Source organism: Miniopterus schreibersii, assembly GCF_964146895.1.
Source record: "Miniopterus schreibersii genome assembly, chromosome: 5".
In the NCBI taxonomy this organism is placed as follows: Eukaryota; Metazoa; Chordata; class Mammalia; order Chiroptera; family Miniopteridae; genus Miniopterus; species Miniopterus schreibersii.
In genome coordinates, this window is record NC_138106.1 from 6,060,516 (window position 1) to 6,085,843 (window position 25,328).

At 50.2% G+C, this 25,328-nt stretch overlaps 1 protein-coding gene across 4 annotated transcripts in view; it reads right to left on the reverse strand.

Moving 5' to 3' along the window:
• Positions 1-14,171, reverse strand: part of IGSF5 (immunoglobulin superfamily member 5) — a 33,700-nt gene extending 19,529 nt beyond the window's left edge. The window contains exons 1-4 of one of the 4 annotated variants that reach the window (XM_081138661.1): positions 13,983-14,171; positions 10,682-10,760; positions 4,829-5,143; positions 1,779-2,078 (exon numbers count right to left, since the gene is read on the reverse strand). In XM_081138661.1, the coding sequence (XP_080994787.1) occupies positions 1,779-2,078; positions 4,829-5,143; positions 10,682-10,739 (673 nt within the window). In that variant the 5' untranslated portion in view covers positions 10,740-10,760; positions 13,983-14,171. Of the gene's footprint in view, positions 1-1,778; positions 2,079-4,828; positions 5,144-10,681; positions 10,761-13,901 lie in introns of all 4 variants that reach the window. The other 3 variants (XM_081138660.1, XM_081138662.1, XM_081138663.1) reach the window with 3 other exon arrangements.
• Between the last annotated feature and the right edge of the window lie 11,157 nt (positions 14,172-25,328).

The following is a 25,328-nucleotide window of genomic DNA, read 5'->3' on the forward strand; positions in this document are numbered from 1 at the left end:
GCTAAGGTTATAACCAGGAGTCACTACATTCTACAGGGTGCTCGTGTGTCCTGCCAAGATAGCTCTTTTTTAACATTTCACAGCCCACACACTAAAGCAAGAGAAAACCATCCAGATGGGCAGACAGGGGTTGAAGGTGCTTATCTCCAGGAGGGCATGGGAGGGCTGTCGGTTGTATGTACATCTGCAGTGCTTAAAGCTCTTATTACTTCTGGAATCAAGAAAATCGATTTTTTTTTTTGCCCAGCTGGGTGTGGCTCAGCTGTTGAGTGTCGATCTGGGATCTAGGCGATCAGGGTTCGATTCCCAGTCAGGGCACATGCCCGGGTTGCCAGAAGGGGAAGAAAGAGAGCAAGAAATTGAAAACCTATTTGAAAAAATAATTACAGAAAACGTCCCCTACCTGGGGAAAGAAATAGACTTACAAGTCCAGGAAGCACAGAGGTCCCAAACAAGAGGAACCCAAAGAGGCCCAGAGCAACACATCATAATTAAAATGCCAAAGGTTAAAGACAAAGAGAGAATCTTAAAAGCAGCAAGAGAAAAGCAGTTAGTTACTTACAAGGGAGCACCCATACGACTGTCAGCTGATTTCTCAATAGGAACTTTGCAGGCCAGAAGGCAGTGGCAAGAAATATTCAAAGTGATGAAAAACATGGAACTATAACCAAGATTGCTCTACCCAGCAAAGCTATCCTTTAGAACTGAAGGTCAGATAAAGAGCTTCACAGATAAGAAAAAGCTAAAGGAGTTCACCACCACCAGACCAGCACTACAGGAAAAGTTGAAGGGTCTTCTTTAAGAAGAAGCTAATGAACAAAAGAATCTGATGAACTAAATAGATCCAGAGACACTGATGCATGCAACAGACGATCCTATTTCAGAGGAAAGAGGGAAGTGGAGTGGAGGAGGGTGGGAAGAGATTAACCAAAGAAGTTATATGCATATATGCATAACCCATGGGCACAGTCAATAATGGGGTGAAGGCCTGAGGAGGGGGTGGGAGTGAGGTAGAGGGGGTCAATTGGGGGGGAAAAAGGGGACACCTGTAATACTTTCAACAATAAAGATAAATTTCAAAAAATAAAAATTTTAAAAAATCAATACGTGCTTCATGCAACTTTTTGCTTGAAAGAATTAGACTTCCTAAACTGCTACTGGCATCCTCAAAGGCATTATTCTGGAAATGAACACAAATTCCAGGCATGCTTAGGAAATATGTGTCAGGACTGATGCTTATCCGATTCCTGAAGGAGCCGGATAGGCGCAGCCTCTTTCCTTTTGGGCCCTCGTGTGCTCCTTGAGCCTCCTGGTCTCCAGCTCCGCCAGCCCAGCAGAGGCGGCAACGAGGTCTTCAGCTACTAGAACTTACATAAAACACACAACACGCAGCCAGCCACCAGCTGCTCTGGAACTTGATGAATAATTTAGAAACAAATTACCCTTTTCCAAATGAGTCCAATAAAGTAAGACTCATTGCCACGCTTGCCACGCACCCACTGCGCTCTCCTCTGTGCAGCAGGCGGGACTCCAGCTGCCATAATGAAGGCTGCTCACTTCACTAGTCCTGGTCTAAGGAGAATTCAGCTGAATTAAACCCGCTCGAGGGAAACTGACTGCCCTTCCCCTACCAAAGAAAACCTGTGCAGGCAAGCTCATCTCCCAAATCCATTTCCATGGGCATCAGCAATCAGACTGGAGCTCTTTGCTGCAGGACATAGAAAATACAGACATGCAGTAGTAATTTGCTTTACATAAAGTAAAAAGTCTTCACTTACCCACATGAGTCGGAACCACAGTAAGATACACAGTGTAAGAATCGTGGACTTGCAGCCCCTTCACGTTAGCCACACAAGTCAAAGTCCCACTGCCCTTCGGCGTCAGAGCCAGGATGCTCAGGACACTTTGAAGGTCGTCAGGCTCAGGAACAGAGTAATAGCTTGAATGGCTCACGGAAGCATTGATCTCCCAGGAAAGATCCGGGAGCGGGGTCCAGCCCACAGCACGGCAAGTCACATTACAAGGTTCATCCTCAATGACTACAAGACTGTCACTGTGAATGAGCAACTTCCCTATAACTAAAGAAGAAAAGAGAAACATTCTGAAGGAACGGCCACACCTCTCAGTTCCAGGCTTTCTTTCATTTTTCCTTCCAATTACATCACATGGATACTACCTCCCCGAACCCAGGATGGCTGAGTCTGCAGTGGGAAACCTGTCTTTATTTCTACTTTCCAGGTCCACCAAGGAAAGTGAGATTGCTCACCAGGAAACATATAATTCTAGAGAAATGAATAAAAATCAGGATCCAGGGAAGTATAAATTATATGAGAAAGAGAAGGCAGAAGTGCCTGCCATGGGGGCTACATAACTAAAGTTGTCCTGAGCTGCCTGGGAGCAAAGCAAAAAGGGAAATAACCTTTACCTTCTTTTCATTGTCAGGTGGGCACATCTCAGTCTCATGGGAAATTCCCTTGGTCAGTCGGATTCTCTCTTTTTTTGGGGGGGGGGATTGTTACATATTTTTAAACATAACTTCCTATGATATGCCTTTAAATGTTTTTCTAGCTAAAAATTAAATCAAAATCAAATCCAACAGAATTAAAGAAATAACTACCCTCAATCACGTATCAGAATATACTGCTCAGATAATTCTTTAAAGGTTTTTATTGAGGACCTACTGGTATGTGCCAGTGTTGACACTGGAAATAACCCCTCTGAAAATAGCACTGATGTGTGCCAATGTCACTAAAATCACCTGAGGCTTGGCCCTGGTAAAGACAGCCTTCCTGAAACACAAATACATTGAAATGTTCCAGTTAAAATATCCCAAACTCCCAGCTGCGTCATATAATGGGAAGAGCACTGGACTGAGAATCAAAACCTCTGCCCCTGATCCTGGCTTTGCCATATAACCTTGGGCAAGTCCCTGAAACTTTCAGCCTATTTCCTACCTGTCAAATGAGATGATTTGACTCAATTAGTAGTTATTGATCCTTACGGTTTCCATCCCTTTTACATTCTTACAGACCACTGAGGACCCCAAAGGCCTTTTGTTTATGTGGGTTACAGCTATCAAGACTTACCATATTTGAAATTAGACTCAAATATTTGTTTATTTCTAAATATTCAAAAATAACAATAATAACCTATGACATGTTAACATAGGTTAATAAACTTTTGTGAAAAATACCTACATCTTAAATGGAAATAAATTAAGAAGAAGAGTGACATTATTTTGTATTTATGCAAATCTCTTTCATCCAGAGATTGCAAAGAGCCAGGAGCTGTTCTGAAGACTTTACATAGACCTGCTCAACTGATCTCACAGTCAAGCCAGAACCTGAGCCCGGCAGTCAGCCTCCCGAGTCTGCCCTGTTAACCGCTAGACCACTCTGGCTTGGGAGGCTTCAAACCGTCCTCAGTCATGTCATCATTGATCCTCACGGCAAACCTGCGAAGTGGGCAGAGGAAGCTTGTCCCAATTTTAGAGATGAGGAAACTGAGCCAACGCAGGGTCCCCAAGGTGGGAAACTGATGAAAGGAAAACCAGAACTCATATCTTCGATTCCTTTTCCAGTGTTCTTTCCCTTATGCCACTAATCACTATAATAAGAATCTGGTCGTGCACTATAGGCCAGGAATCCAGGTAGCCTCACAAAATCACTTAATATCACGAAATCACAAAGTATCATTATTCCCCTAAGTAAACCACATAAAAGTAAAGACACAATGATTTGGCTAAATTAAAAAATGCAAGTAGAGATAGGTAGACATGTATCTGCACCAAATGTTATCCAATTAGATTTGATAGCAGCATGAGCACAGACCAAATCTCTGGGAATTTCTCCTAGACAAGCAAATAAATATACATAAAAAAAATTTCAAAGACGCAATGTGGTCTGCTGTAAAAAATGCTGCCGCAGAAAGCAGGCGCTCTGCTAGCTCTGGCGCATCTGGAAATAGGGTAACTGCATCTTGAAGGACCTCAAAGGGATTCAACTTTGAAAAAGATGTTCTCAGTCCTTGTAAATGATCCTTCTTATTTTTTTCACTATGTAGCATGATCTTCAGCACCTAAAAATTAACTTTTGAAAATAAAAAGTCAGCTATCCATTATCCTAAATTTTGTTTACTTCTTTCTTTTCCCTAAAACCCTAGACACACCTTTGTCTGTAAGAACCACGGGGGGCGGGAAGAGTAATAAACTGGGGAAATTAAGCTGGAAAAGGGGAAAAGTAAAGCATGATTCAAAGCTGATAAAGGTGTCAAAGTGGTGTAAAATCAAAAATAACCGAAGGCGAAGAAATAGAGTGGAGCGTGTGAACGAATGGGGGCAGGGCAGGACTGTCATCGACTCTCGCTGCCGCACAGAGGAGTGTGGGCAGCTGGCCCCAGAAGCTTCCAGGATGAAATTCCGGGGAAGCCAGTAGGCACCGCAGTGGATGAGGTGGGAAAGGGAGAGCCCGGCTTTAAGGGCCTGAACCACGGAAACGGACAGAAAAGCTGGAAGGAGAAAGGGGGAGAAACAGAGAGGAAGCAGAAAGAGAGTCAATGAAAAAGACAGGAGAGGGAGAAACAAGCAACAAACCAGCGAACGTGCATCAGTGCAGAATAGCTGCCAGCACATGAAAGAAAGGAGGCGGGGAGGGGCTGACAAATCCCACAGAACACTCATGGGCTCAGAATAACTCTAAGTGTAACACCAACTGAGGGTGTCCCATAGGCCATCCTATATGGCAGGAACTTCAGAAGGTCCCTTCCATTCCTCTGACACTGAACCCAATGGGCTCCGAATGCTCCCCTTCAGAGTTACCCGCATACGCACCTTGGACTGAAAGGAAAGCAGATCTCTGGTGGTCACTGTTCTCCAGGCTGCACTTGACGTGCCCCGCGTCGCTGGGTTGCACGTCATAGATGATCAGCTCAGAGATGAAGTTACCGCCCTCCTCGTAACTCTTGGAGAAAAAGCGCTTATCGGGAATGATGAGCTGTGTGGTCGTGACGATCAGGACCACAGTGTCGTTCAGAGACCACATGATGAGCTTCCAGCCCCTGGAGATGGTGCAGTTGAAGTGGGCCTCCTGGCCCACCAGCACCGTTGCATTCTTGGGTCCTTCTATGATTTGGCTGGATCCAGAAGCTAAAAGACAACCAGTTTTTCAAGTAAGTGAATGAATCTATATAGGTCCATGGTAGAGTTGAACCCTCCTGCATACAAGTTGTGACATCTGAGTGATTGTCCTATGACTCAGACTCCATGTCTTACTGGTCCCAACACCAGGCCTCCCCAGAAGAGCATCCAGTGGACAGGAAGGCACTCCATTCCTCCTTTCCACACCCCTCCCCTCACTCCACAGTCCTCAGCATCCCAGCTGGATTGGCAATGAGGGAACAGCGCTCCTCTCCACTTCCTACGGGCTGTTACCTTAAGTATATGACCTCAGTGTGGCCCAGAGAGCCACCACTAGCCAAGCTCTGTCACAGTAGGGAAGCTTTTCAGCCTCACTATGAAATGAGCATGTTTTTTCTCCCAGTGAAATGAGGACAACCTTCTCCCGGGGCTCGGAGGGGGCAGTGGAGTACCTTGTCTTCACAAAGGCTGGGGACCCCGGGGTGCTGTGATCATAGCCCTTCCTGCCCCCTGCAGCCTGAGAGCCCCCACATGGGGTGCTTAGGACAGTGTCTGTGGCTGGGGAATGAACAAGGTTGCGGGAGAAGAAATATAGCTGGAGAGAGATGAAAGTTGGGTCCCGAGTATACCGTCATGGAGCTATGGGAAAGTCAGTCTCAAAGTATCAAGAAGACGGTACTGTCATTGGTGCCACAGCCCTCCTCCTGAGGACTAGCCAAGGCAGAGGGAGGGATAATGGGTAGAAGGACATAGGGAGTTAGATCCATTCCTGAGAATGCTCAAGGGACGCATTTGGCAGCTCCCTAGAAAGTCTCACCACATCTAGTTGAGTTTAAAACTCAACACTCCAGAGTGTAAGTAAGACCATGGACTCCAGAATGAGTGTCCTGACTCACCCAACAAGTCATCTCCACTTCTCCATGCCCCACTCCCCTCAGCTGCAAAACAGGGACACTAGTGCCACAGCGACGTGTTTCAAGAACCAACCAGGATAACCAAGTAAAGCCCTTCACAGGACCCTCAGGTACTCAGGGAACAGTCACTATCACAAGACCCGCAAGGAGGACCATGTTGACCAATAAGACCAGCCAAGAAAATCCTACATTAAAGTGGCATTGCTTCACCCTTTTCACAAATCCTGCCCTTCGCTCACCAGGTGCTCTGTGACACTGGTTTTAACCAGGATGACAATTCTGACTGGTCTTCCCCGTGGGATGCACCGGGGCTCTCCAGTTCACGTGAACTCTCTCATGATCACCTGGCACAAGAGTGCTCTGCACTGAAGAACTCAGGGGATCTTTGGGTCATTTAGGACTGATCTTCTTTTCACCCTAGAAGAGCGAATAGGCGCCCAGAGTTTTCCTTGACTTTCCCATGTTTGTAATAATAACTTAAAGCATGGCAATGGCTAGTCTTCAAGGTCACTTGTTCCCATCTTCCATCACCTGTGTTCTAACTCTGAGAAAACGAAGACCAGCAACATCCCAGTACTTGTGATCACAGCCGGGATCCTCAGACCTTCCCGCTCTGAATTCCCCTCCTTTCCACTCTTTCCCCTCTGATCACACTCAGGGTTTATAGCAAAAAGGCGCCCTGGCAGACCACACACCTGCACATCAGCAAGACTGTGAGGGGCTCCTGTTACCTCGTGGAGTTGTGTGATCCCTGCAGGTGGACCAGGCGGCCCCCCATATACATTGAGTGCCATCAGATAACTGCAGCCTCCCTCTCCCCTTCCAACCTGATAAGGTCAAGTTGCAAGGCAGGTTCTAAAAGAAATCTCATTACGGCTAAAGATTTCTGGGAAGAAAGCGCACAGCTGGACATATTAACACAGCAACACTTCTAAGTACCCAGGATGCAGTGTGGAAACGCACCGCAGGAATAGGCGAAGGGCAGGAAATGAACCACTGCACGGATGGGGTCCGAGGCCAGCAGGACCGGGCGGAGGGGCAGCCTGGGTCAAGGAGGGGCCTGCAAAGAGGCAGGACTGAGAGCAGGCCAGAGGTGACCAAGGCTACTCCCCGGTTGGGTAGACGTGACCGCTAATCTCTATTCTTCACTTACCTCTGGGCATGAGAGAGAAAAGAGAGAAAGTGTGACTTAAATAACAGCTCAGGTTGGATCCTCTCCTTCAGCCCTGGGCAAGTCGCTCTATCCAGGATAAGAGGATAGAGGGTCCTGAGGAAGGGAAGTCAGAGGTAGTCTCCCGGGGAAGCCGCAGCTGCTGTGCCAACTGGGCCCTTTCCCGGAGCCCTGAACTGCACCTTCAGAGGAGGGACAGAAGAAAAGCAGCAGCCAGTCCTGCCCCCGGGGGAGCGACAGGCAGATGTCCCTCACGCTCCACAGCGCCAGAACAACGCTCCCCCCTCCGACTCAGGTCAGTGGGACTGGGCAGGAGCCCGCGGGGCTGGGTGCGGGGCTGCAGAGATGCAGGGACCCCGGCTTGCCACTGCAGCAGAGTAAGCCGCAGAGGAACCATCTGGGAGCGTGGCCCCTTCACGGCCTGGTGCGAGGTCGATTATTTCACTCCAGACACTGCGCACCCCACGCCTGTCTTTAATGCCCTGCGGACTGTTGTGTGACCAACACAACACAAAGGTGACAAAGCTGGCTTTGCAGCTGGGGAGGTGAGAGGGCGGGACCCGTGCCAAATGGAAACTCTTTGAGTTTGAACTTGACCTTTAACTTCAACAGGAGGCACCAACCCTACGCACTAAGTCGCCGGACAGTGCAGCCCGCAGTCTCTGCTCCTCCTGGTGACTCAGAGGCTGCCTTTCCTGAAACGTGCCGTGGGTCCTGCAACCTGGGACCTCATTCCTCCCTCTCCCGTCCCGTCGCTGGTGCTGTGCGTGACACCGTCCCACCCAGGACAAACGCGAGCAAACTGTAAATAAGACCTTTAGTCATAGTCACCTACCTCAGCACAGGGCCTCCCTTTCCCCTTTGCTCCCCCTTCCCTTTGTAGAGCAAAAAGGCACACGCGGGGCAAGCCATGGGAAAGATCCAAGTGCCCCTCCCGGGAGCCTCCCGGGCCACCAGCTACAGTGCTCCCCCAACACCAGGCCCCCCCAGGAGGGGGTTATCCACCTGCAAGATACTTATTCATGCCAACAATCTCCGACTCTCAAATGCACGTCTGCAGCCTGCCCCCGGTTCCTCTCCTGCCCCACGATCCACCGCCTCAGGCACCTCCGAATAGAGGGCGGGCTGCCTCCCAGGGTTGAAAAGCTTCCCTTCTACTTGCCGCATCCCGCCATCGGCAAACTGAAGCCACGCAGACAGCAGCACATCTGCAGCGTCCGTGGCTCCCGCCTGTCCCCCACAAACTGATCCTGAACAGAAGTCCTACGACGGCTTTTTCTCAGCTCCCCAAAATAGCAGCCAGTTGCCTCTATTCCTCTGCTCCCCTCTTCCCTGGCCCCTCACCTTCTCCCACCTCTTACTTAACATTAGAAATGAGTAGAGAAGCAGACAATTAAAAGCCAGAAGGAAGAAGGAAACAGTGTGGACGGCAGGAGGAGAGAACTGCTCCGAGGCAGCTCTGAAAGAGAAAGGGGGGGTTCAAACGCCTCAGGGGCTGGGATCGCAGGGAGGAAAGTGAGAAGTGAGGGAGCGGGTCCGAGATGGGCCTGAGCTTCCTGCTGGCAGCGGCAAGAAGCCAGAGCATCATTGCTGTGCCACCACCACCACCGAAAACTGCTCTCCGCGTGGCAGTTAGAGGGGTCTTCTCAGCACACCAGTATGATCAGGAACCCTCCCTTACCCCCACCTCCACACACGACTTTGTTTAAATAGTTCCATCATTTACAGTCAAGACCAGATAATCCTTACCATTACCATATCCTGACACCCTACTTAGTCTCACATCAACTTCCTTTTGCCCCAAACTCCGCCCTTCTCACCAACTCTTTTTTACCAACTCTTTCTGGCCCCAGGCCCTTTGCACAGGCAGTGACCAGCCTGGCATGCTAGTGTTGCTCCTCAGCTCCCAGCCAAGTGGAGGGCTGGCAGAGTCCAATGGGTGCACATGGGGGTAGCCCTCAGCTACTCATAGCCAAGTCTGCAAACCAAGGTGTCTCTACCCCAAGAAGCATCCAAGGGGCTCAGTCTTTTGCTATGTACCCCATCCCCCAGACAGCTCTAGAATTAGCCCATAATACTCGCCCCTCCTGGAAGATCCATCTCCAGGCCTCAACCAAAGCCATCCCTGCCTTCAAAACAGAGCTCCGGGAGAAATGCCTGTGAAAAACCATGGACCCAGAGTTCATCAGTTTCCCACTAAGCTTCTGGAAGAAATATTTTGCAACCGTGTCCGAAATAGCCTAGTTGGAGCCACATCCCTTAACTGTGTGCTGAGCCGGGTTTGCCAGCCACACAAGTCCCCAAGCCCCGCACAGCAGGCGTGGTGTTTTCCTCTCCGCTCCACAGAAGAGTTTTATCAGCACCTACTCAACACCGAGCACTGCGTCCTATCAAGCAGGGACTTTCAAACACCTTTGCCTCAAATATAGGTTAACACCACAGCCTGGTGCCCACAGACTTCACGTGTAAATAACCCCAAATCAGAATGTACAAAACAGTCCTCACTGCATGGAGCACACGCCGATGGCCCCGCTTCTGGTATGCTCCATCGGCCAGAGTTTTAAAAAACATTATCTAGCCATCGGGAATAGAGTTCACTATAAAGCACAGACCCAGTAGAACATATCTGCGCAGTTAGAAGTCAGAATAATGGTCGCTTTGGGGAGGCGAGGGGAGGGTGAAGGAAGCACCCGCGGAGGGTTCCCGGCCTCTTGCTGTTACATGAATGTGTCCGGCCTGTGCTAGCGCATCAGGCCGGGCCTTTGTGGCTGCACTTTTCTGTATGGAGATCATTCTTCGTCACCAGGCCTCAAGACCATAGTGGGAAGGAACACAGGATGACTGCCCTGAGAGGTTGCCATCCAGCCGGGAAAGCAAGACAAGACACCTGAGCAATGACACATGGACAAGGTGGAGTCAAACCCAAGCGGGGGGTACAAACTCTAGCTACCCTAAGGACCCCAAGGTCTGCACGCTTCATCTCTACAAAGCTGGGTCTGACCGGGGGACCCTGGCCTGGGACGCCCCAGGGGCCATTCTGACCGACACTCTGGGAGCGGTCCAGATTAAGGAAACAGATTATAAAAACAGATTATCACTCTGAAAACAGCAAGGACAGGAAGGCTGCATGGAGGAGGCAACACCTGAGTCAGCCTTCCCTGAAGACCAGATAGAAACAGAAGAGGGACAGGACGTTTCACCAGGAGCAATGACTTGTGAAGAGGTACCGAAGGCAAATGGCCAGGAGGCACGAACCCCCGTGAAGAGAACTGGGAGGTCAGCTGCCTCTGCGGCACTGCCCCGGAGCTGAGTCCATGCAGCAGGAAACGGACCCCACCGAAGAGGCCCCTCGGTCGGAAGGGCCTGGGGAGCAACCGTCTGGCAGCCGTGAGCACCAGCCCCCTCCCAGGCTTCCCTCCGCCCACTCCAAGTGGAAGCCCCGGAACGTTGCCCCGAGCTCACCTGCTAGGCCAGCCACGACGACCAGCGCAGCCAGGATCCCTCTCCAGCTGCCCTCCATCTCCGCATGTTCCTCCTCACCCTGGGAAAACAAGGCCAGCAGTTAGCCTATCGCTGATGCGTGTTTACCACGCAGAGCTTAGCGGAGCCCGACTGGACCCTGTGTGTCAGAGGACGGGTGACTCAGTGCTTGAGTGGCCAGTGGCACCGGCCTCACCTGGGAACTTGTTAGAAAACAAGATGCTTGGGCCCACCCCAGACCTGCTGGAAAAGAGACTCCAGAGGTGAGCCTGGCCACCAGTCTAAACCATGTCCAATTCTGGCACGTGCTCACGTCTGAGGATCACCGTATTACACGACCTTGCTCCCAAGCCTGTGTATAAATTAGGGGATGCCCACGGTACCCCTTCACCACTGAACTACTGACCACGACGCAGCAGCCTGGACTTACAGCTGGTCACTGCAATCATGATGCTTTAATCACCGAGAAAAGAAAATCCTGCGTACAACACGTTTACACTATCAAAAGGGAAACAGGCAACAAAGGGAAGAAATAGACCATAAGCCTATTAGAAGGCAGCAAGAGCTGTGGGAAAATATAGGACAAGGGAATGTATGTGGGGGGGGGGTGCTGAGGGTGGGGGTTGGCTATCACCTCAAACAGGGAGGCCAGAGGAAGGCTACCCTAGAAGGTGTTCTCTGAACAGTGAAGGGGGGGAGGTGACACCATGTGGATACTTGCAGAAGAGCTTCCCAGGCAGAGAAGCAGCAGGTGCAAAGGCCCTGGGGTGGGATGGTGACTGGCACATTTGAGGAACTGCAGCAAGGGCTCCGGGGCTGGGGTAGAGGGAGGGGTGAGTGGAAGGGGGAGAAGCCAGAGGTAGAGGAGGTTAGGAGTAGGCAGAGTAAGGCCTTATCAGCCCCAGGCAACACACGGGGACCCTGTCATGTACACCTCCCGGCCCTCCCTTTCAACCCCTTTGCTCTGATAACCCTCTCGCTCAACCTCCATCCCCGCATTTTTTTTCGGTTTACCTTTCTCTCCTCCCAAAGACGGGCCTATCCAAGGCGATCACCAACACTGCTTGGGCTCACGGAAGCGCTTAGGGCTAAATCATCCACTGATGTATCACAAACTGTCTACAAAACACACACCCAAAACAGCTCCTCCTTAACCTTAAGAAAGGGTCTCTATTTGAAATGCTCTTCAACAACCCACCTATGGACCACAGTGACCCAAGAGTGACTTTCCCTTTGTCTCTGGCATCACCCAGATTTCACAGCTGTGGGGGGGAAACCAAGCATCCCTCCAGAACACGGGGTGCCCGGTTCCATCAGAGCCCCGTGTCAGGGTTGTTGCAGTGTGCTGATGCCCCTGTCCAGGGATCCGCCCCTTTCCTCTCTTACAGGCCATAGGGGACAGAGCCACCGGCAGAAATACAAGCCCTGACATGGGCACCGGGAAATACCTGCCACGCTGAGGTCTGCGGACCACGCCTCCCACAGACGCAGGGTAAAACTGGGGCAGTGCCGGATCGCAGCGATGCCCAGGCCACCACCCCGTGTTACATGTGAGTGTGCCACTGGGGACTCACAGCCCATGAGGAGGAACGTGGGTTTCCACACCCGTTTCCTGGCATCTCTGGAAAGCAGACGTCAGCATGTGCACTAAACTAACCACTCGCGTCCAGGCGTGAGGCTCAGAGCGTCTGCACTGGAGGACCTTTCCGTGCGGAGCCCTGGCCCCCGCCATACTCTGAACTAGACTCGGCAAACCCCAAAAACACTGTGTGCCTCAGCAGCAGCTGTGCACACACCCGACTGAAATCACAGACGTCTGAGATTTGTTCAAGATCCCCAATTAAATCACTGACCTCTTTTCGAGGTTCAGCGAACACAACTCCATATGTCAATCACTGCTAATCATCCAGAATGCCAGAGCCCAGCAGGGAATGTAGGAGAAACTGAGCCCTGGGCGTCATAAAAGGTGACACATTTTACCGAAAGCAATAAATGAGCAGTAGGCACCCAGCGTCATGGAAACCTGGGCAACAACTAAAGGTCATTAGAAAACACCCAGAGTCACTGATAAGCAATCAGGCTGCAGACGAAGAACTAATAACAACTTATAAAACACTCTGCTTCGCCACGGTCCTCGCACACCATCTCTCCCGCGTGCTCTGTAGGAGACCCCGCTTCTAAGGAGCGGGGCAGAGCCCAGCGTGGGTGGCGTAGGGTCAGGCCACGAGCCACAGACGTGGGCTGGCGAGGTGTCGGGATCGGAAGGGTGTGTGCAGGAAGGAACTGTCACAAAGCTGATTCCAAGTCTGAGCTGAAATCAGACAAGCGGCTCTAATTACATGAGGACCCGTGCCAGGTAATTCGCAAGTTACTTTCTCTATGGAGTAGTTTGACCGGTCCCTGAATTTTAACTTCTCATTCATTTCACTGTGGAAGACTTGAATTACCTGCTTTTAATTGAAAAACTCCAAAGTCGTCTTAAAAATCTGAAGTCTTATTAAATTGTACTAAATAGACAGACGTTGACCCCCAACCAATTCCTTAAAACCCCGAGAAGTCCAAAGCCCTCGGATCGTCTCGACTCACCAAGCTAGCCATCTCCGGAAGAAAACTGCAGAATCGGTCGTCTCTCTCAATTACCCCCCCACACAAACGATCGTTTCTGGGTTCTTGGAAAGAGCTTGATATCAGAACATCCAAAGGAGCCCGCCCGTCCTGCCTCAGGCAGCAGGAACCTCACGCCCCAGACGAAAGGACTGCTTCGCGTGGTGCGTGAGAACCAGCCGGCTCGTGCCCCGCCTACGAGCGGGCGCCCACGCCCCGACGCTCTCAGCACCCCGCCTGCGTGTGCCCTGCACTGGGCGTGCCCTGGTACCTCCAGCCCGACTCAGGGCAGCCTTGGGACTGCCAGAGACTCCAGAACAATTCCCCTGTCTCTCTGGGCATTTAATCAAACGCCAGGTAAAAGCCTGTCTGAGGAGCAGCGTGAGTCGTGGTAATTTTCCGGCGCTCGAGCCTGGCCTCCCACATTCCAGCCCCGCCTCGGCTTTCGGCGCATCCCCCAGAGCAGCTCGCTGCGAAAGGGACACCCTCTTGATTAGAAATCGTCTCAAATTCCTACACTCTCAGAGCAGCCGCCCTTTTAATGCCTAACTCTGTGGACGTCGGGAAGCAGAAGACGTTCTGACCGTCCGGCACTTACCCGGGAGGACAGCTAGAGAGCCCCGCGCCCGGGGGGAGACTGTCCCTGTGGACGGACCCACCACACCTGGAGCCGGCTTACCGTCGGCAGGTAGATCTTCTCCTCAGGGCTTCGGGGAGGTTCTGTTTCCAGAAGCCTTCTTGGCCTCCGCCCTCTCTCCGCACAAACACAGGAACAATTCAATCAGGCCACCGGAGCGTCCTGACCCGAGCAGGGCAGTGCACAGGAAGTCCCTCACCGAGTGCTTCCCTCACGTCACGGCCAGGCTCTGAACACAGAGGTGGCCTTTGCCAGCCACAGGCCTCACTCCCCGAAGGTGCGTGCGTTCCAGCAGATTTCCTGTTAATCATTAGCCAGCTCCGAACAGCAGGCCCAGAAGGCGGCCGAGCCTGGGAATGCCAAGGCCTCGGGGCCAGCGGGAGCTCCGGGCGGGCCTCGGGTCCCTGCGCCTCCTCTGGCCTTTCCTCAAGTCTTTTTCAATATCTGCCTCATCTCCCCTGTTATATTTTAATGGAATGCGGGGCCATGACCGTCGGGGCCCAGCCGTCCTCTTGTTGGGGGCAGAAATGTGAACCGTGCTCTGTTGACAGGGACTGTCCTGATCTGATCAGAGAAAGCGCATTCTAACCGGGCTGAGAGTCGTGTGCCCCGGGACATGAGGCTTCACCTTGGAATGAGGTCTGGTCTCGTTTTCCAAGAACTGTCTATCATCATGGAAAGATTAACAACCTCTGCCAAAACAGCGGAGTCCTGGGGGCGCCCGCCCTTAGAGACCCCCGGCCGCATTGCCTGAGACCTGTTAGCACCACGCCTCGCCGACGTCCCCACGCCTGTAGTTCCCACTTCCCCGTGTGATCTCTGTCCTTCTACCCAATATAAGCAGCTGGATCACGGGGAGGGGGTGGAGCAGATTTTCGTGGATGACCTGCTGCTCCCCCACACTGCCGGCATTACTGGAATAAAAGTTCACGTACGATTCAACCCCGTCTCTGCTTAATTGGCTCCAGTAGTGACAGGCAGCCCGGGCCACTCATTGCCCGGCTCACTCTCCCACCAGCTGCAGGCTGGCAGGCCCTTCCTCTCTGAGGGCGGCAGCCGGCCAACCTCACTGCCTCTGGCCTCTGGCACAGGCCCCGGGGGCTGGTGAAGCTGGTTCCTCCTCCCTGCCAGGCACCTCCACATCCACAAGAACAGGTTCTTTGTAAAAGAAAAGCAAGAGTCCTTGGGGTGCAGAGCTCTGGACTGTGGCCACCTTGAGAAGTGAATCACAGTTTTCTGTGCAGTTTTGGCTCAGAACTGTTACGTTAAGAGGTTTTCTGCGGGCCTCCTGTGACCCACACCCAGCCCCTCAGACATAAACAAAGGAACTTGGCTTTTCCAAGGGTTGTTGACAATTTCTGGGGGGGGGTCTCCCCAAATCCTGGTGCTCCATGCCATATTAAGCTGTCCACCCTTATATGGTTCTTTATCAATATCTGCTCATCTCCGCCGTTACATTTTAATCTTGTCAGGGGACTCAGGGTCAAGGGCGTCTACACAGATACAGGTACCAACAGAAAATGAGGATTGTGTATTTAGAGTAAGACCCTGAAGTATACGTGGGGAAATGCTGTTCCTTCCGGTTGAGGGGATGCGAATATGCCACTCCAAAACAGTCACTTTGGCATAAAGATTACTTTAAGCTGAAGACATTTGAGATTCAACAGATGAAAGGGGGAAAAAACACCTCAGAGCTGCAATTTTTGGGAAATAGGGCTGCCATAAACTATTCTTCAGGGCGGATCTACTCCCAGAAGGGAGCACACTAGTAACACCTACTCCAGCTCCCTTCTCAAGGGAGTTTATGACCCTGAAGATGGAAAGACCACTCTGTGTAGACAAACATTCCCACTTGCTTATCTCCTGTCTGGTCTCCTGAAAATCTATTTACCTACCCTAAAGACACCTATTTGTTCGTCCCATAAGAAGCTTGTTCTCCCCCCCCACCCCTGCCCTTTCCCTGCTAAATTAGGTATATAAGACTTTAACCACTTAATGAGCCAAATTACTTCTTTTGTTGGTTCCTAAATGCACGCAAAATAAGCCTTTTCCTCCTGTTAACCTGGCTTTTTAATTCACAAGCCCCAGTCACTGAATTTAAGAGGATAGAGGGAAGGATTTTTTTCTTTTCTTTTTTACAAAGCCTTCTGTTAGGAGCTAGTCAGAAAAATGGCGAGCCAAACAGATACCAACCAAAGAATATCGTTCGAGCTTCCAGAAATTGTTGTTATACTAACAGTGAGGATGTTGGGGAGAAAAAAAAATAAACTTTCCTCTACTCTCCTCAGTTTTGTGGCTTGGGCCTTGAACATTAAACTGACAAAAGACAAACTAACAAGACAAACACCAAAGATTAATAAGAGTTTATTAACAGCTGCAGCACTCTCATACAGGGGAGAAAATCAGTGTGGAGTAACTCCAAGGGGTGGTTAGAGCTTGGGCTTATCTAGTTAGTATCTTAAACAATGCATCTGTAGAGAAGAGGCAGGACAAAGGAAAAGCGGCTCAGGCTTCGGGGGCCGCGAGCCGTGGGGAGCTGAGCCTTGGGGAGGTCAGTGGGAGATAAGGCCGCCTGGGAAAGGCTTGCTGCGGAGGTTCTGGGGAGAGTCTCCAGGGCAATGTTCTTTTTGCCCTTCCCGGTACAAAAGAGGAGAAGGCAGAGAGTTTCTTTGGTGTCTGCTGTTTCTCAATTATCTTCAGTTTAAAATAATCCTTATGCCAAAGTGGCATGTTTTGGGGCGGCATATTCTGACCCCCTACAAGTGCCCTTCCCCACGAGACATATCTAATGATGATAACCACTCTCAGAAGTTCTGTAGCAAGGGCAGGGACTCCCCACCCTGGACCCCACCCCCACCCCCACCCTCACCCACGTCGGGCCCGGGAAACTCCCGTCCACCACTGACTGAGGGGACAGCCCAGGCGAGTGGAAAGAGTGGAAATGTGGCTCTGAGACTGTGCCATCCTCAGCATTTTTTTTTTTAATTTGGGAGATCTGCATTATTTCAAAGTTTGAGCGTGAAGAGTGATTTGACTAATATGTTTGGCCTGTGCTATTTTAAAATCACAAAGTTCAAATTTAAATGAAACATATTCACTGTAATCTGAGTTGCGATAAAGGCTCTAAAGGAAGCTTTGAACGAGGGGTAGGGGTGGGGTGAGATTTCCTGAGGAAACTGGGTGTGAGCTCAGGTGCGGGGTGGGCACGTTAGGACTGAGCTGAGTAGGAAGGCTCATGGCATTAGATGAGACTCACTTGGATAATCTCCCTTTTGCCCCATAATCTAACATAATCACGGGTCCCACCCACACTGGGGGTAAATTAAGATGGGGGTCATTGGTGGTCATTTGAGAATTCTTCCTGCAGTCACTGCACCACGTCCTATTGGCCAAACAGTCACGGAGTCCAGATTCAGGGAGAGTGGACTCAGGCCCTGCCATGGAGAAATGCTGAAGAATTTGGGGTCATGTTGGTTTTTTTCTAAGTTTTTTGTAAATTTTTAAGTTTTTCTAATTTTTTTTTAGAGAGAGAGAGATGGGGAGAGAGAGAGAAAAATATATCGATGTGGGAGAGAAACACTGATTGGTTGCCTCCTACACACACACTGTCCAGGGACCGAACCAGAAACCTAGGTATGTGCCCTGACCAGGAATCGAACCCACAACCTTTCAGTGTACAGGATCACGCTCCAACCAACTGAGCCACACCGGCCAGGTCTGGGACCATGTTTTAAAACCGCCACATCCTCAGAAAGGGGATCCCTGGTGCACTCCTTGTGGGAATGCAGACTGGGGCAGCCACTATGGAAAACAGTATGGAGGCTCCTCAAAAAATTAAAAATGGAGCTGCCTTTTGACTCAGTGATTCCACTACTAGGAATATATCCTAAGAATTCTGAAGCATTAATCAGAAAGGATATATGCACCCCGATGTTCATAGCAGCACAGTTTACAATAGCTAAGCTCTGGAAACAGCCCAAGTGCCCGTCAGTGGATGAGTGGATAAAAAAGCTGTGGGACAGTCACACCATGGAATACTACGCAGCTGTAAAGAGGAAGGGACTCTTACCCTTTAAGACAGCATGGAGGGACCTGGAGAGTATTACGCTGAGTGAAATAAGCCAGTCGGAGAAAGACAAACATCACATAATCTCACTTATATGCAGAATCTAAAGAACTTAATAAACTGATGAACAGAATAGATTCAATGACATGGAAGCACAGATGAGACTGACGAATGTCAGAGGGAGGGAGGAGGGCGGGTGGGTGGAGGGGGAGAGAGTAACCAAAGAACTTATACGCACATATGCACAACCCAAGGACTCAGACAGTGGTGGGGAGAGGGACTGGGGAGGGGGTGGGACGAGGTGGAGTGGGTCATTGGGGAGAAAAAGGGACATCTGTCATATTTTAAACAAAAATAAAATTTAAAAATAATAATAAATAAATAAATAAATAAAACCACCACATCCTCAAATCATTTGGGCTGTGAGGAGAGGACAGGAGGAGTGGAAGGAGACGGCCCAAGCTCACACGGGCGTCCTCGACAAGCAGCTTCCTGGCCCTGGGCCTCGGCGCTCAGGTGTCAGCTGTCTTCCAGGTGACAAGAGGCCTTGGAAGGACAAACTGGTTTTGTCACTGGGCAAAGAATGGTGTTTGCTGATGGGTGATAGGGCTTTAAAATGTGCCAAAGTTTTTTTAAATGGCCATTAAATGAGGGGGCTCTCTGTTGGTACCCTGGCCCTACGCCAGGGGTCCCCACTTAATTACCGGCCTGTTCACACGCTAATTCAGGTTACACGCTAATGGCTGGACAAAAAACAAAACAAAAGTGGCCCTTTGGAAGTGAACTTAGATTTTAAAAGACAAATAAAAATCCTTTTGAAAATGAGTTCCAAAGCACAGGAAAGAATAAATTGCCTTTGGAACATGAGCATCTATCTTCTAGGCTATTTTTACCGCAGAGTTCTCATTTCAGGCCGTCAAACGGCTTGACACAGCCCAGGTGCGCGTGGCGGAGACGGCGCCACTGTCCTTTTTTGGCTCTGAGCGCCCCGCAGAGCGCGGCTGCCTGGCAAGTGACACTCCTCAGACGGGAACGTTGGCTCCGGCGGTGGGCTCTTTCTCGCTTCTGAGGATGAGACTTCGATTTACTTTGACTTCGCACAGGAACATCCCTCAAGCAAACCTTCATGGGTTGGACTGCATCTCCCAAAAAAGGTATGTGGAAGCCCACACCTGCGGGGCTTCCAAATGTGACCTTATTTGGAGATAGGGTCAAGGTGAAATGAGGTCATGCGGGTGGGCGCTAATCCAATATGACCGGTGTCCTTATAAGAAGGAGAAATTTAGCCCTGACTGGTGTGGCTCTGTCGGCTGGGCATCAGTCCGTGCACGGAAAGGTTGCTGGGCACGCTGGCGCAGGCTGGGCCTCGGCCTCGACCCCTGTAGGGGGCATGCAGGAGGCAGCCGATTGAGGTTCTACTCTCACATCGATGTTTCCCTCTCTCTCCCGCTCCCTTCCTCTCTAAAATAAAATCAATAAAGATATTTTTAAAAAATAAGAAGGAGAAATTTAGACACGGTGACAGATGTAGAAGAAAGACAGCCTGAAAAGACAGAGGGGCCAGGTGACATGAAGGTGCGCGCGGAGATTGGAATCAGGCTGCCACAAACCAGGGACCCTCTGGGCCACCAGAAGCTGGACGAGGCCGGGCGAACCCTCTCCTGCAGGTTTGGGAGGGTGCGTGACCCCGCTGACACCTGATCTCTTACTCCGGCCCCCAGGACCGTGAGACAATACACTCCCTAAGCTGCTCCGTTTGTGGCTCTTTGTTCCACAGCCCCAAGACCCAGGACACCAGCGTTTGCTGACGCGCTGCTTTTCCCAGTCGCTTCCCACCGGTCGCCGAGGATGCTGCTGTCCGGTTACCTCTCACTGGCCCCGGGTCTCTCGTGTCCCCGCTCTGCTGCGCTCACCTGGTGTGTTTCCTCCGAAACTGAAGTCAGAGTCAGTGGGTTCTTTGGGGTTTTTTATAATATGCCAGGGAGACCTTCAAGTCCTGAACTGGCTTAATGTTACTTTCACGTCCCCCCTTTATTTATTTATTTTGTGGGTTCTTATGCCCAGAACCTGCTGGCTGTTTATACTGGGGTATCTACACCCCTCATTACTGAACCCTTGTCATTCCACGGACCACACTGGCTATCTCTACCTGCTAATGAAACTTTACCTTTGGGGTCCCCCTCTTCTGAACTCAAAGACAACAATGTGTTTATCTTTCCATTCCCAGCAAGGCTTGACGCACTGCCACACGAGGGGTGCCCATGAATAGCGACTGGCATGCCCCAATATCCATGTTCCCACCTTCTGTGGCCACAGAATCCTACTCTTTAGCTGGGCACAAATGCAGACGGCATCGCCCATTCCCCCCACCCCAAAACCAAGCATGGCCGTGGGCCTAAGTTGTGATCAATGCGGCCTGGGTAGGTTCTGCGCCTAAGAAGAAGTCGGTTCTCCTCTCTCCCTCTCCACCTTCCTGCTGGCTGGAGAGTGGAGGCGGGAATAAGCCACTGAAAGCCACACCCAGAGATGGCAGAGCAAGGAGAAAGTAGGAGGAATCTGAGCCCTAGAAGCTTCTCTAAAGAGGAGTAGCCCATATCTAGGCTCCTGTAGAGAGAATAAATTCCTACTTTGTTTAAGCCACTGCTGTTTTGGTCTCTATAGCAGCCAACCCTATATACTAACTAACATATTTGGAGACATAGATAAAAGCTAGATACCATTAGGGAAATTCAAGATTTACTAGGGAGTTAGAAAGAATGTGGATTTGGGATCACAAATGGCACGAGTTACTTCACCTCTACCGACTCAGCTTCTCTTCCGTACAATAGTGACACTAACATCTACCACATGGGGTTGCATTGGATCAAATCTGATGTTCGTAAACTACCAGCACAGAATAGTGGTCAGCAAGTGGTATCATTTCAGTGAAATATTTCACAAAGAAGAAGAGTTAATTCAGAAATCTAAGTCTCGCCCAGCTGAGCGTGGCTCAGCGGTTGAGCATCAATCTAGGATCCAGGAGATCAAGGTTCCATTCCCAGTCAGGGCACATGCCCGGGTTGCCGGCTCGATCCCCAGCAGGGGGCCTGCAGGAGGCAGCCGATCGATGACCCCCTCATCATTGATGTTTCAACTCTCTCTCTCCCTCTCCCTTCCTCCCTCTGAAATCAATAAAAACATGTACTTTTTTAAAAAAAAAAAGAATATAAGTCTCACTTCGACACTAGTATACCTCTCCTTACACAGCAGAGCAGCTGCTTAGCCGGGGTTTCTAAAGAAGGCCCTGACAAAAAGGATTAGTGAGCAAGGAGTTTACCTGGGAGGTGATCCCAGGGAGCAGAAAAGAGAAGCCAAAACCCTGCTGTGTGTCCTTAGGCAAGTGACTTCACCTCTCTGAACCCCCAGTATTCCTGCCTCCTAGTATTTTATTGTAATCTCCCTTTGAAGGAAAGCGGGACTTATGAGTGGCTTCTGACCTGAGATTACAGAAAAAGTGATCTCGCTTTTATAATGACATAAGGTAATAACTCCCATCTTGCTGGCAGATACTCTCTTTTGCCTTCTCAGCTGGCAGCTTTGAGGCAACAAGGAGACATGCTGGAGAGGACCGTGTGGCCAGGGACTGTGACCAAGTGTAGACTCCAGTCAACAGCCTGCAAGGAATTGAATCCTGCCAGCAACCATGTGAGCTCGCAAGTGGATCCTTCCCCCATCCAGCCTTCAGATGAGGCCCCAGCCCTGACACCTTGATTACAGTCTGGTGGGGCCCTGAACTGAGGACCCAGCAAGTCGTGTCTGGACTCCTGACCCAGAGCAACTCAGAAATAATAAATGTGTGCTCTTTTAAGCTGTAGGGCCCATGGAGAAATCTTGCTCAGAAGGAAGATGGCCCTGTGCCCTTCTCCTGGGACCAACCGGGAGAAGTAGCATCACCGATGGGCCCCTACAAGAGTCAAAGGACCCCTGGAGACAAGCAGATTCAGAAGTCACATAAGTCAGAGAACAGGAGGCTCCCATCTGTCGGCTGACAAGCCACAGTGAAGTGGCTCATGGTCACCAGAGATCAGTCGTGCGGGGACACACCTGAGCTTCATTCTTAGCAAGAGTTGGTTCCAAAAGCCAGTTATGTCCTTACTACCTGCATGATCTGAAGTTACTTAACCTCTCCGAGATAAGGTTGCCAGATTTAGGGAAAACAAAAACAAAAATAGTCCATCGAGTATAAATATTTCTCATATATTGCATGGGATATACTTATACTAAAAATTATTCATTGCTTATCTGAACATTTGGGACATACTTACACTAAAAGAATTAGCTGTTGGTTATCTGAAATTAACTGAACGCCCTATATTTTACCTGGAAAACCCTCAAGCCCATGTCTTCCTCAATAAAAAGAAGATTATACTAAATTTATCTTTCATTTGTTTACTGTGTTAGTTTTACAAAATAATGTATGGAAAGCATTGGTGCATCATAAATGCTCAATATAATTATGACTCTTGTATCTAGTGCAGGTTTGCCTTTGACAGCCTCACTTTATGCCTGTTGTTCTTGGAAAATATTAACAGTTTTCCTTTTTACTGTCCAAACTACTTAAGTTTGGATAATACATTCCATTTTCATCCCAGGTACCTGGATGCAATGTTTCTGTTACAATTATCTGTGTGTGAAATGAAATGGTTTCCTTCTTGTCAACCACCAGATGGCACTGCAGGGAAATAAACTGAACGAGAAAGCATCACACAAAATTTTAATAACATCCTGAGGTTGGTTCCCTCCCCACCCACAACAGACAGACACACACGCGCACACACACACACACGCACGCACACACACTTCATTTTATTCAGTGATACTGGATGACTCAGTAATTCCATGAATGCTCACCCTAAAGTTGGGGTGGGGGGAAGACTACAAATCATACTGATTACAAAACCTATGAGTGATTATTCACAGATTCTCTTCTTGAATAAAATAAAAGTCTTTTTCTACTTTCATAATTCAGGCTAAAATTAGCCAGAATGTTGTTTATACTGTACAGGAGCAGGGATCTATTTTCTTATTTGCTTACAATGTGTCTTTAGTCTCTAGGACAACACCAAGCACTCAGTGGAGAATGAGTCCATCGGCGAGTGGGCCGGTTTATTAAGATCACTACGTGGACCGCCAGTGGCTTAGACCAAAACTTTATGGAAGTTGGAACGACGCGGCCATTAAAAATGAACGCACGTATTTATTTACACTTAGAAAGAGGCCTTTTTCAGGAATTATCAACTACATGTCTTAAAAGACAGGCTCAAACGCTATTCTTGGGGGAAAGGCATCAACGCGATCAAAAAACTAAAATTTTCACCAGCTCCATTTCTGCCCACCCTCAACATGGAAACTAAGGGCTTTTTTTCCCTTCTCGTGGAGGAAAAGCACACTGGAGGCGGCTCTAGGGCCCAGCGTCCAGGGATGGCACGCACCAAGCAGCAAACGGCCAAGATAAAGATATTTGCCAGGCCGGTGCCCCATTTATTTTTCAGTTCTATGGATAAGACACACCAAAAAGCACCTCAAAAAATGCCCATCAGCAGAACAGAAGAGAAGAAGCATTTCAAACACTGAGTCCTATCTGTTTTTTGAAATTTAACAAACCCTGGCCGGGTAGCTCCGCTGGTCAGAGCATCATCCCGATGTGCCAGGTTGTGGGTTCGATCCCCAGTCAGGGCACGTAGAGGAATCAACCGGCGATGCCTAGATAAGTGGAGCAACAAATCCATGTTCCTCAAAAATAAAAAATTTTAGAAATTTCACAAAAAAGAAAATTTCGCATGGTACCCAAATGTGTGTATTGTTTAGTACAAAATAAGCTTGCGGTCATACAGGAACATCCACGATCACTTCCCCGGGCAGCTGAAGGCGGAAAGGAGATGAAACTCACACTTTAAATGTCCGTGGTCGACACCGATGCCGCTGATACTGACTCCCAAAGCACAGTCTTTGCAAGAAAAATGAAAAATCTAGATTTATCATCAAAACGGAAAGTTTCATGAGAAAGGATTGTTCAGGTGTAATGACACCTTCTGCCCATCTGAATCTGTCCCTTTTAAGAAACCTTGCCTCAGACCCCCCCCCCCCCCCGGCCCCAGCCTCTCAGCAATGTCTTCAACAACACTGTCCCGAGTCTAAGTGAACACACAACACGGGGAAGTCAGGACCGCAAGGTGCGCGGGAGCAGGGCTGGCTCGCTCGGCCCACGTGCCCGGGGCCCGCAAACCGCGGAGCTCGCACCGCGGAGCCAGGCTCCAGACTGCATCGCATCAGACCACTCGGCTTCTTTGGCTGCAAATAGCATCTAACCCTGGGTCAGCAGCAGTGTGGGGGGACGTCCAGCAGCTCAAAGAGTGGATAGAGCTGAGACCTGGGTTTGAAAGCAGGGCCAGACCCTGGTGTCTGCACAGTAGGGATTCCCAGCCCTCTGGTTCAGGCCCTCTCCGTGGAACGCATGTGCTCCCACCACTTTTTCCCTCTGTGGACGATTTCCCTCAAGGTCAAAGTCCCAGAGAGAGTCTGCGTGGGTTGTGTGTATGTCCCTTGGCTCGAGCTGGCAGAACACCTGACTGGCTGGCCCCCCAAACTACACACGTGGGGAGAAGTACTTTTCCAGAAGGAGGTTCTGTGTTTTATAAAGTAGGAATGGCCTGGCCAGTGTGGCTCAGTAGTTGAGCGTCACCCCATGAACCAGGGTGACATGAGCCTGGGAACAGTTCGATTCCCAGTCAGGGCACATGACCAGGTTGCAGGATCAATCCCCAGTAGGGGGCGCGCAGGAGGCAGCCGATCAATGACTCTCATCACTGATATTTCTTTCTCTCTCCCTCTCCCTTCCTCTCTCTGAAATCAATAAAAACATGTGATCTCCTGGATCACAGGTTGATGCTCAACAGCTGAGTTACACCAGCTGGGCTCAATAAAAACATTTTTAAAAATTATTTTAAAAAGAAGAAATAGTAGGAATGGATGCTGGGTAACCAAACCAACAAATGCACGGCTGTGGTGAATTGGGGGAACCCGTCTCTTTCCCGAGGCTGCCTGCTCAGGGAGGAGACAGTGCTGGCCTGGTGGGAGTCAGGGATCTAGGCAGGGGAGTGGGGGAGGGACCCCTGCGCGACCCTCCCTGCGCGACCCTGCCCTCTCAGGCTGCCTCATCCCGGGGCACCGGTGCACTCCGCACATTCCTGCCCTCCCTGGGGGGAGCTCGCCTAGATCGGGGCTCAGGCCGGGCCTGGGGCCTCTGGACTCTTTCTTGGGAAGTGGGTCTGGGCTTTGGGACT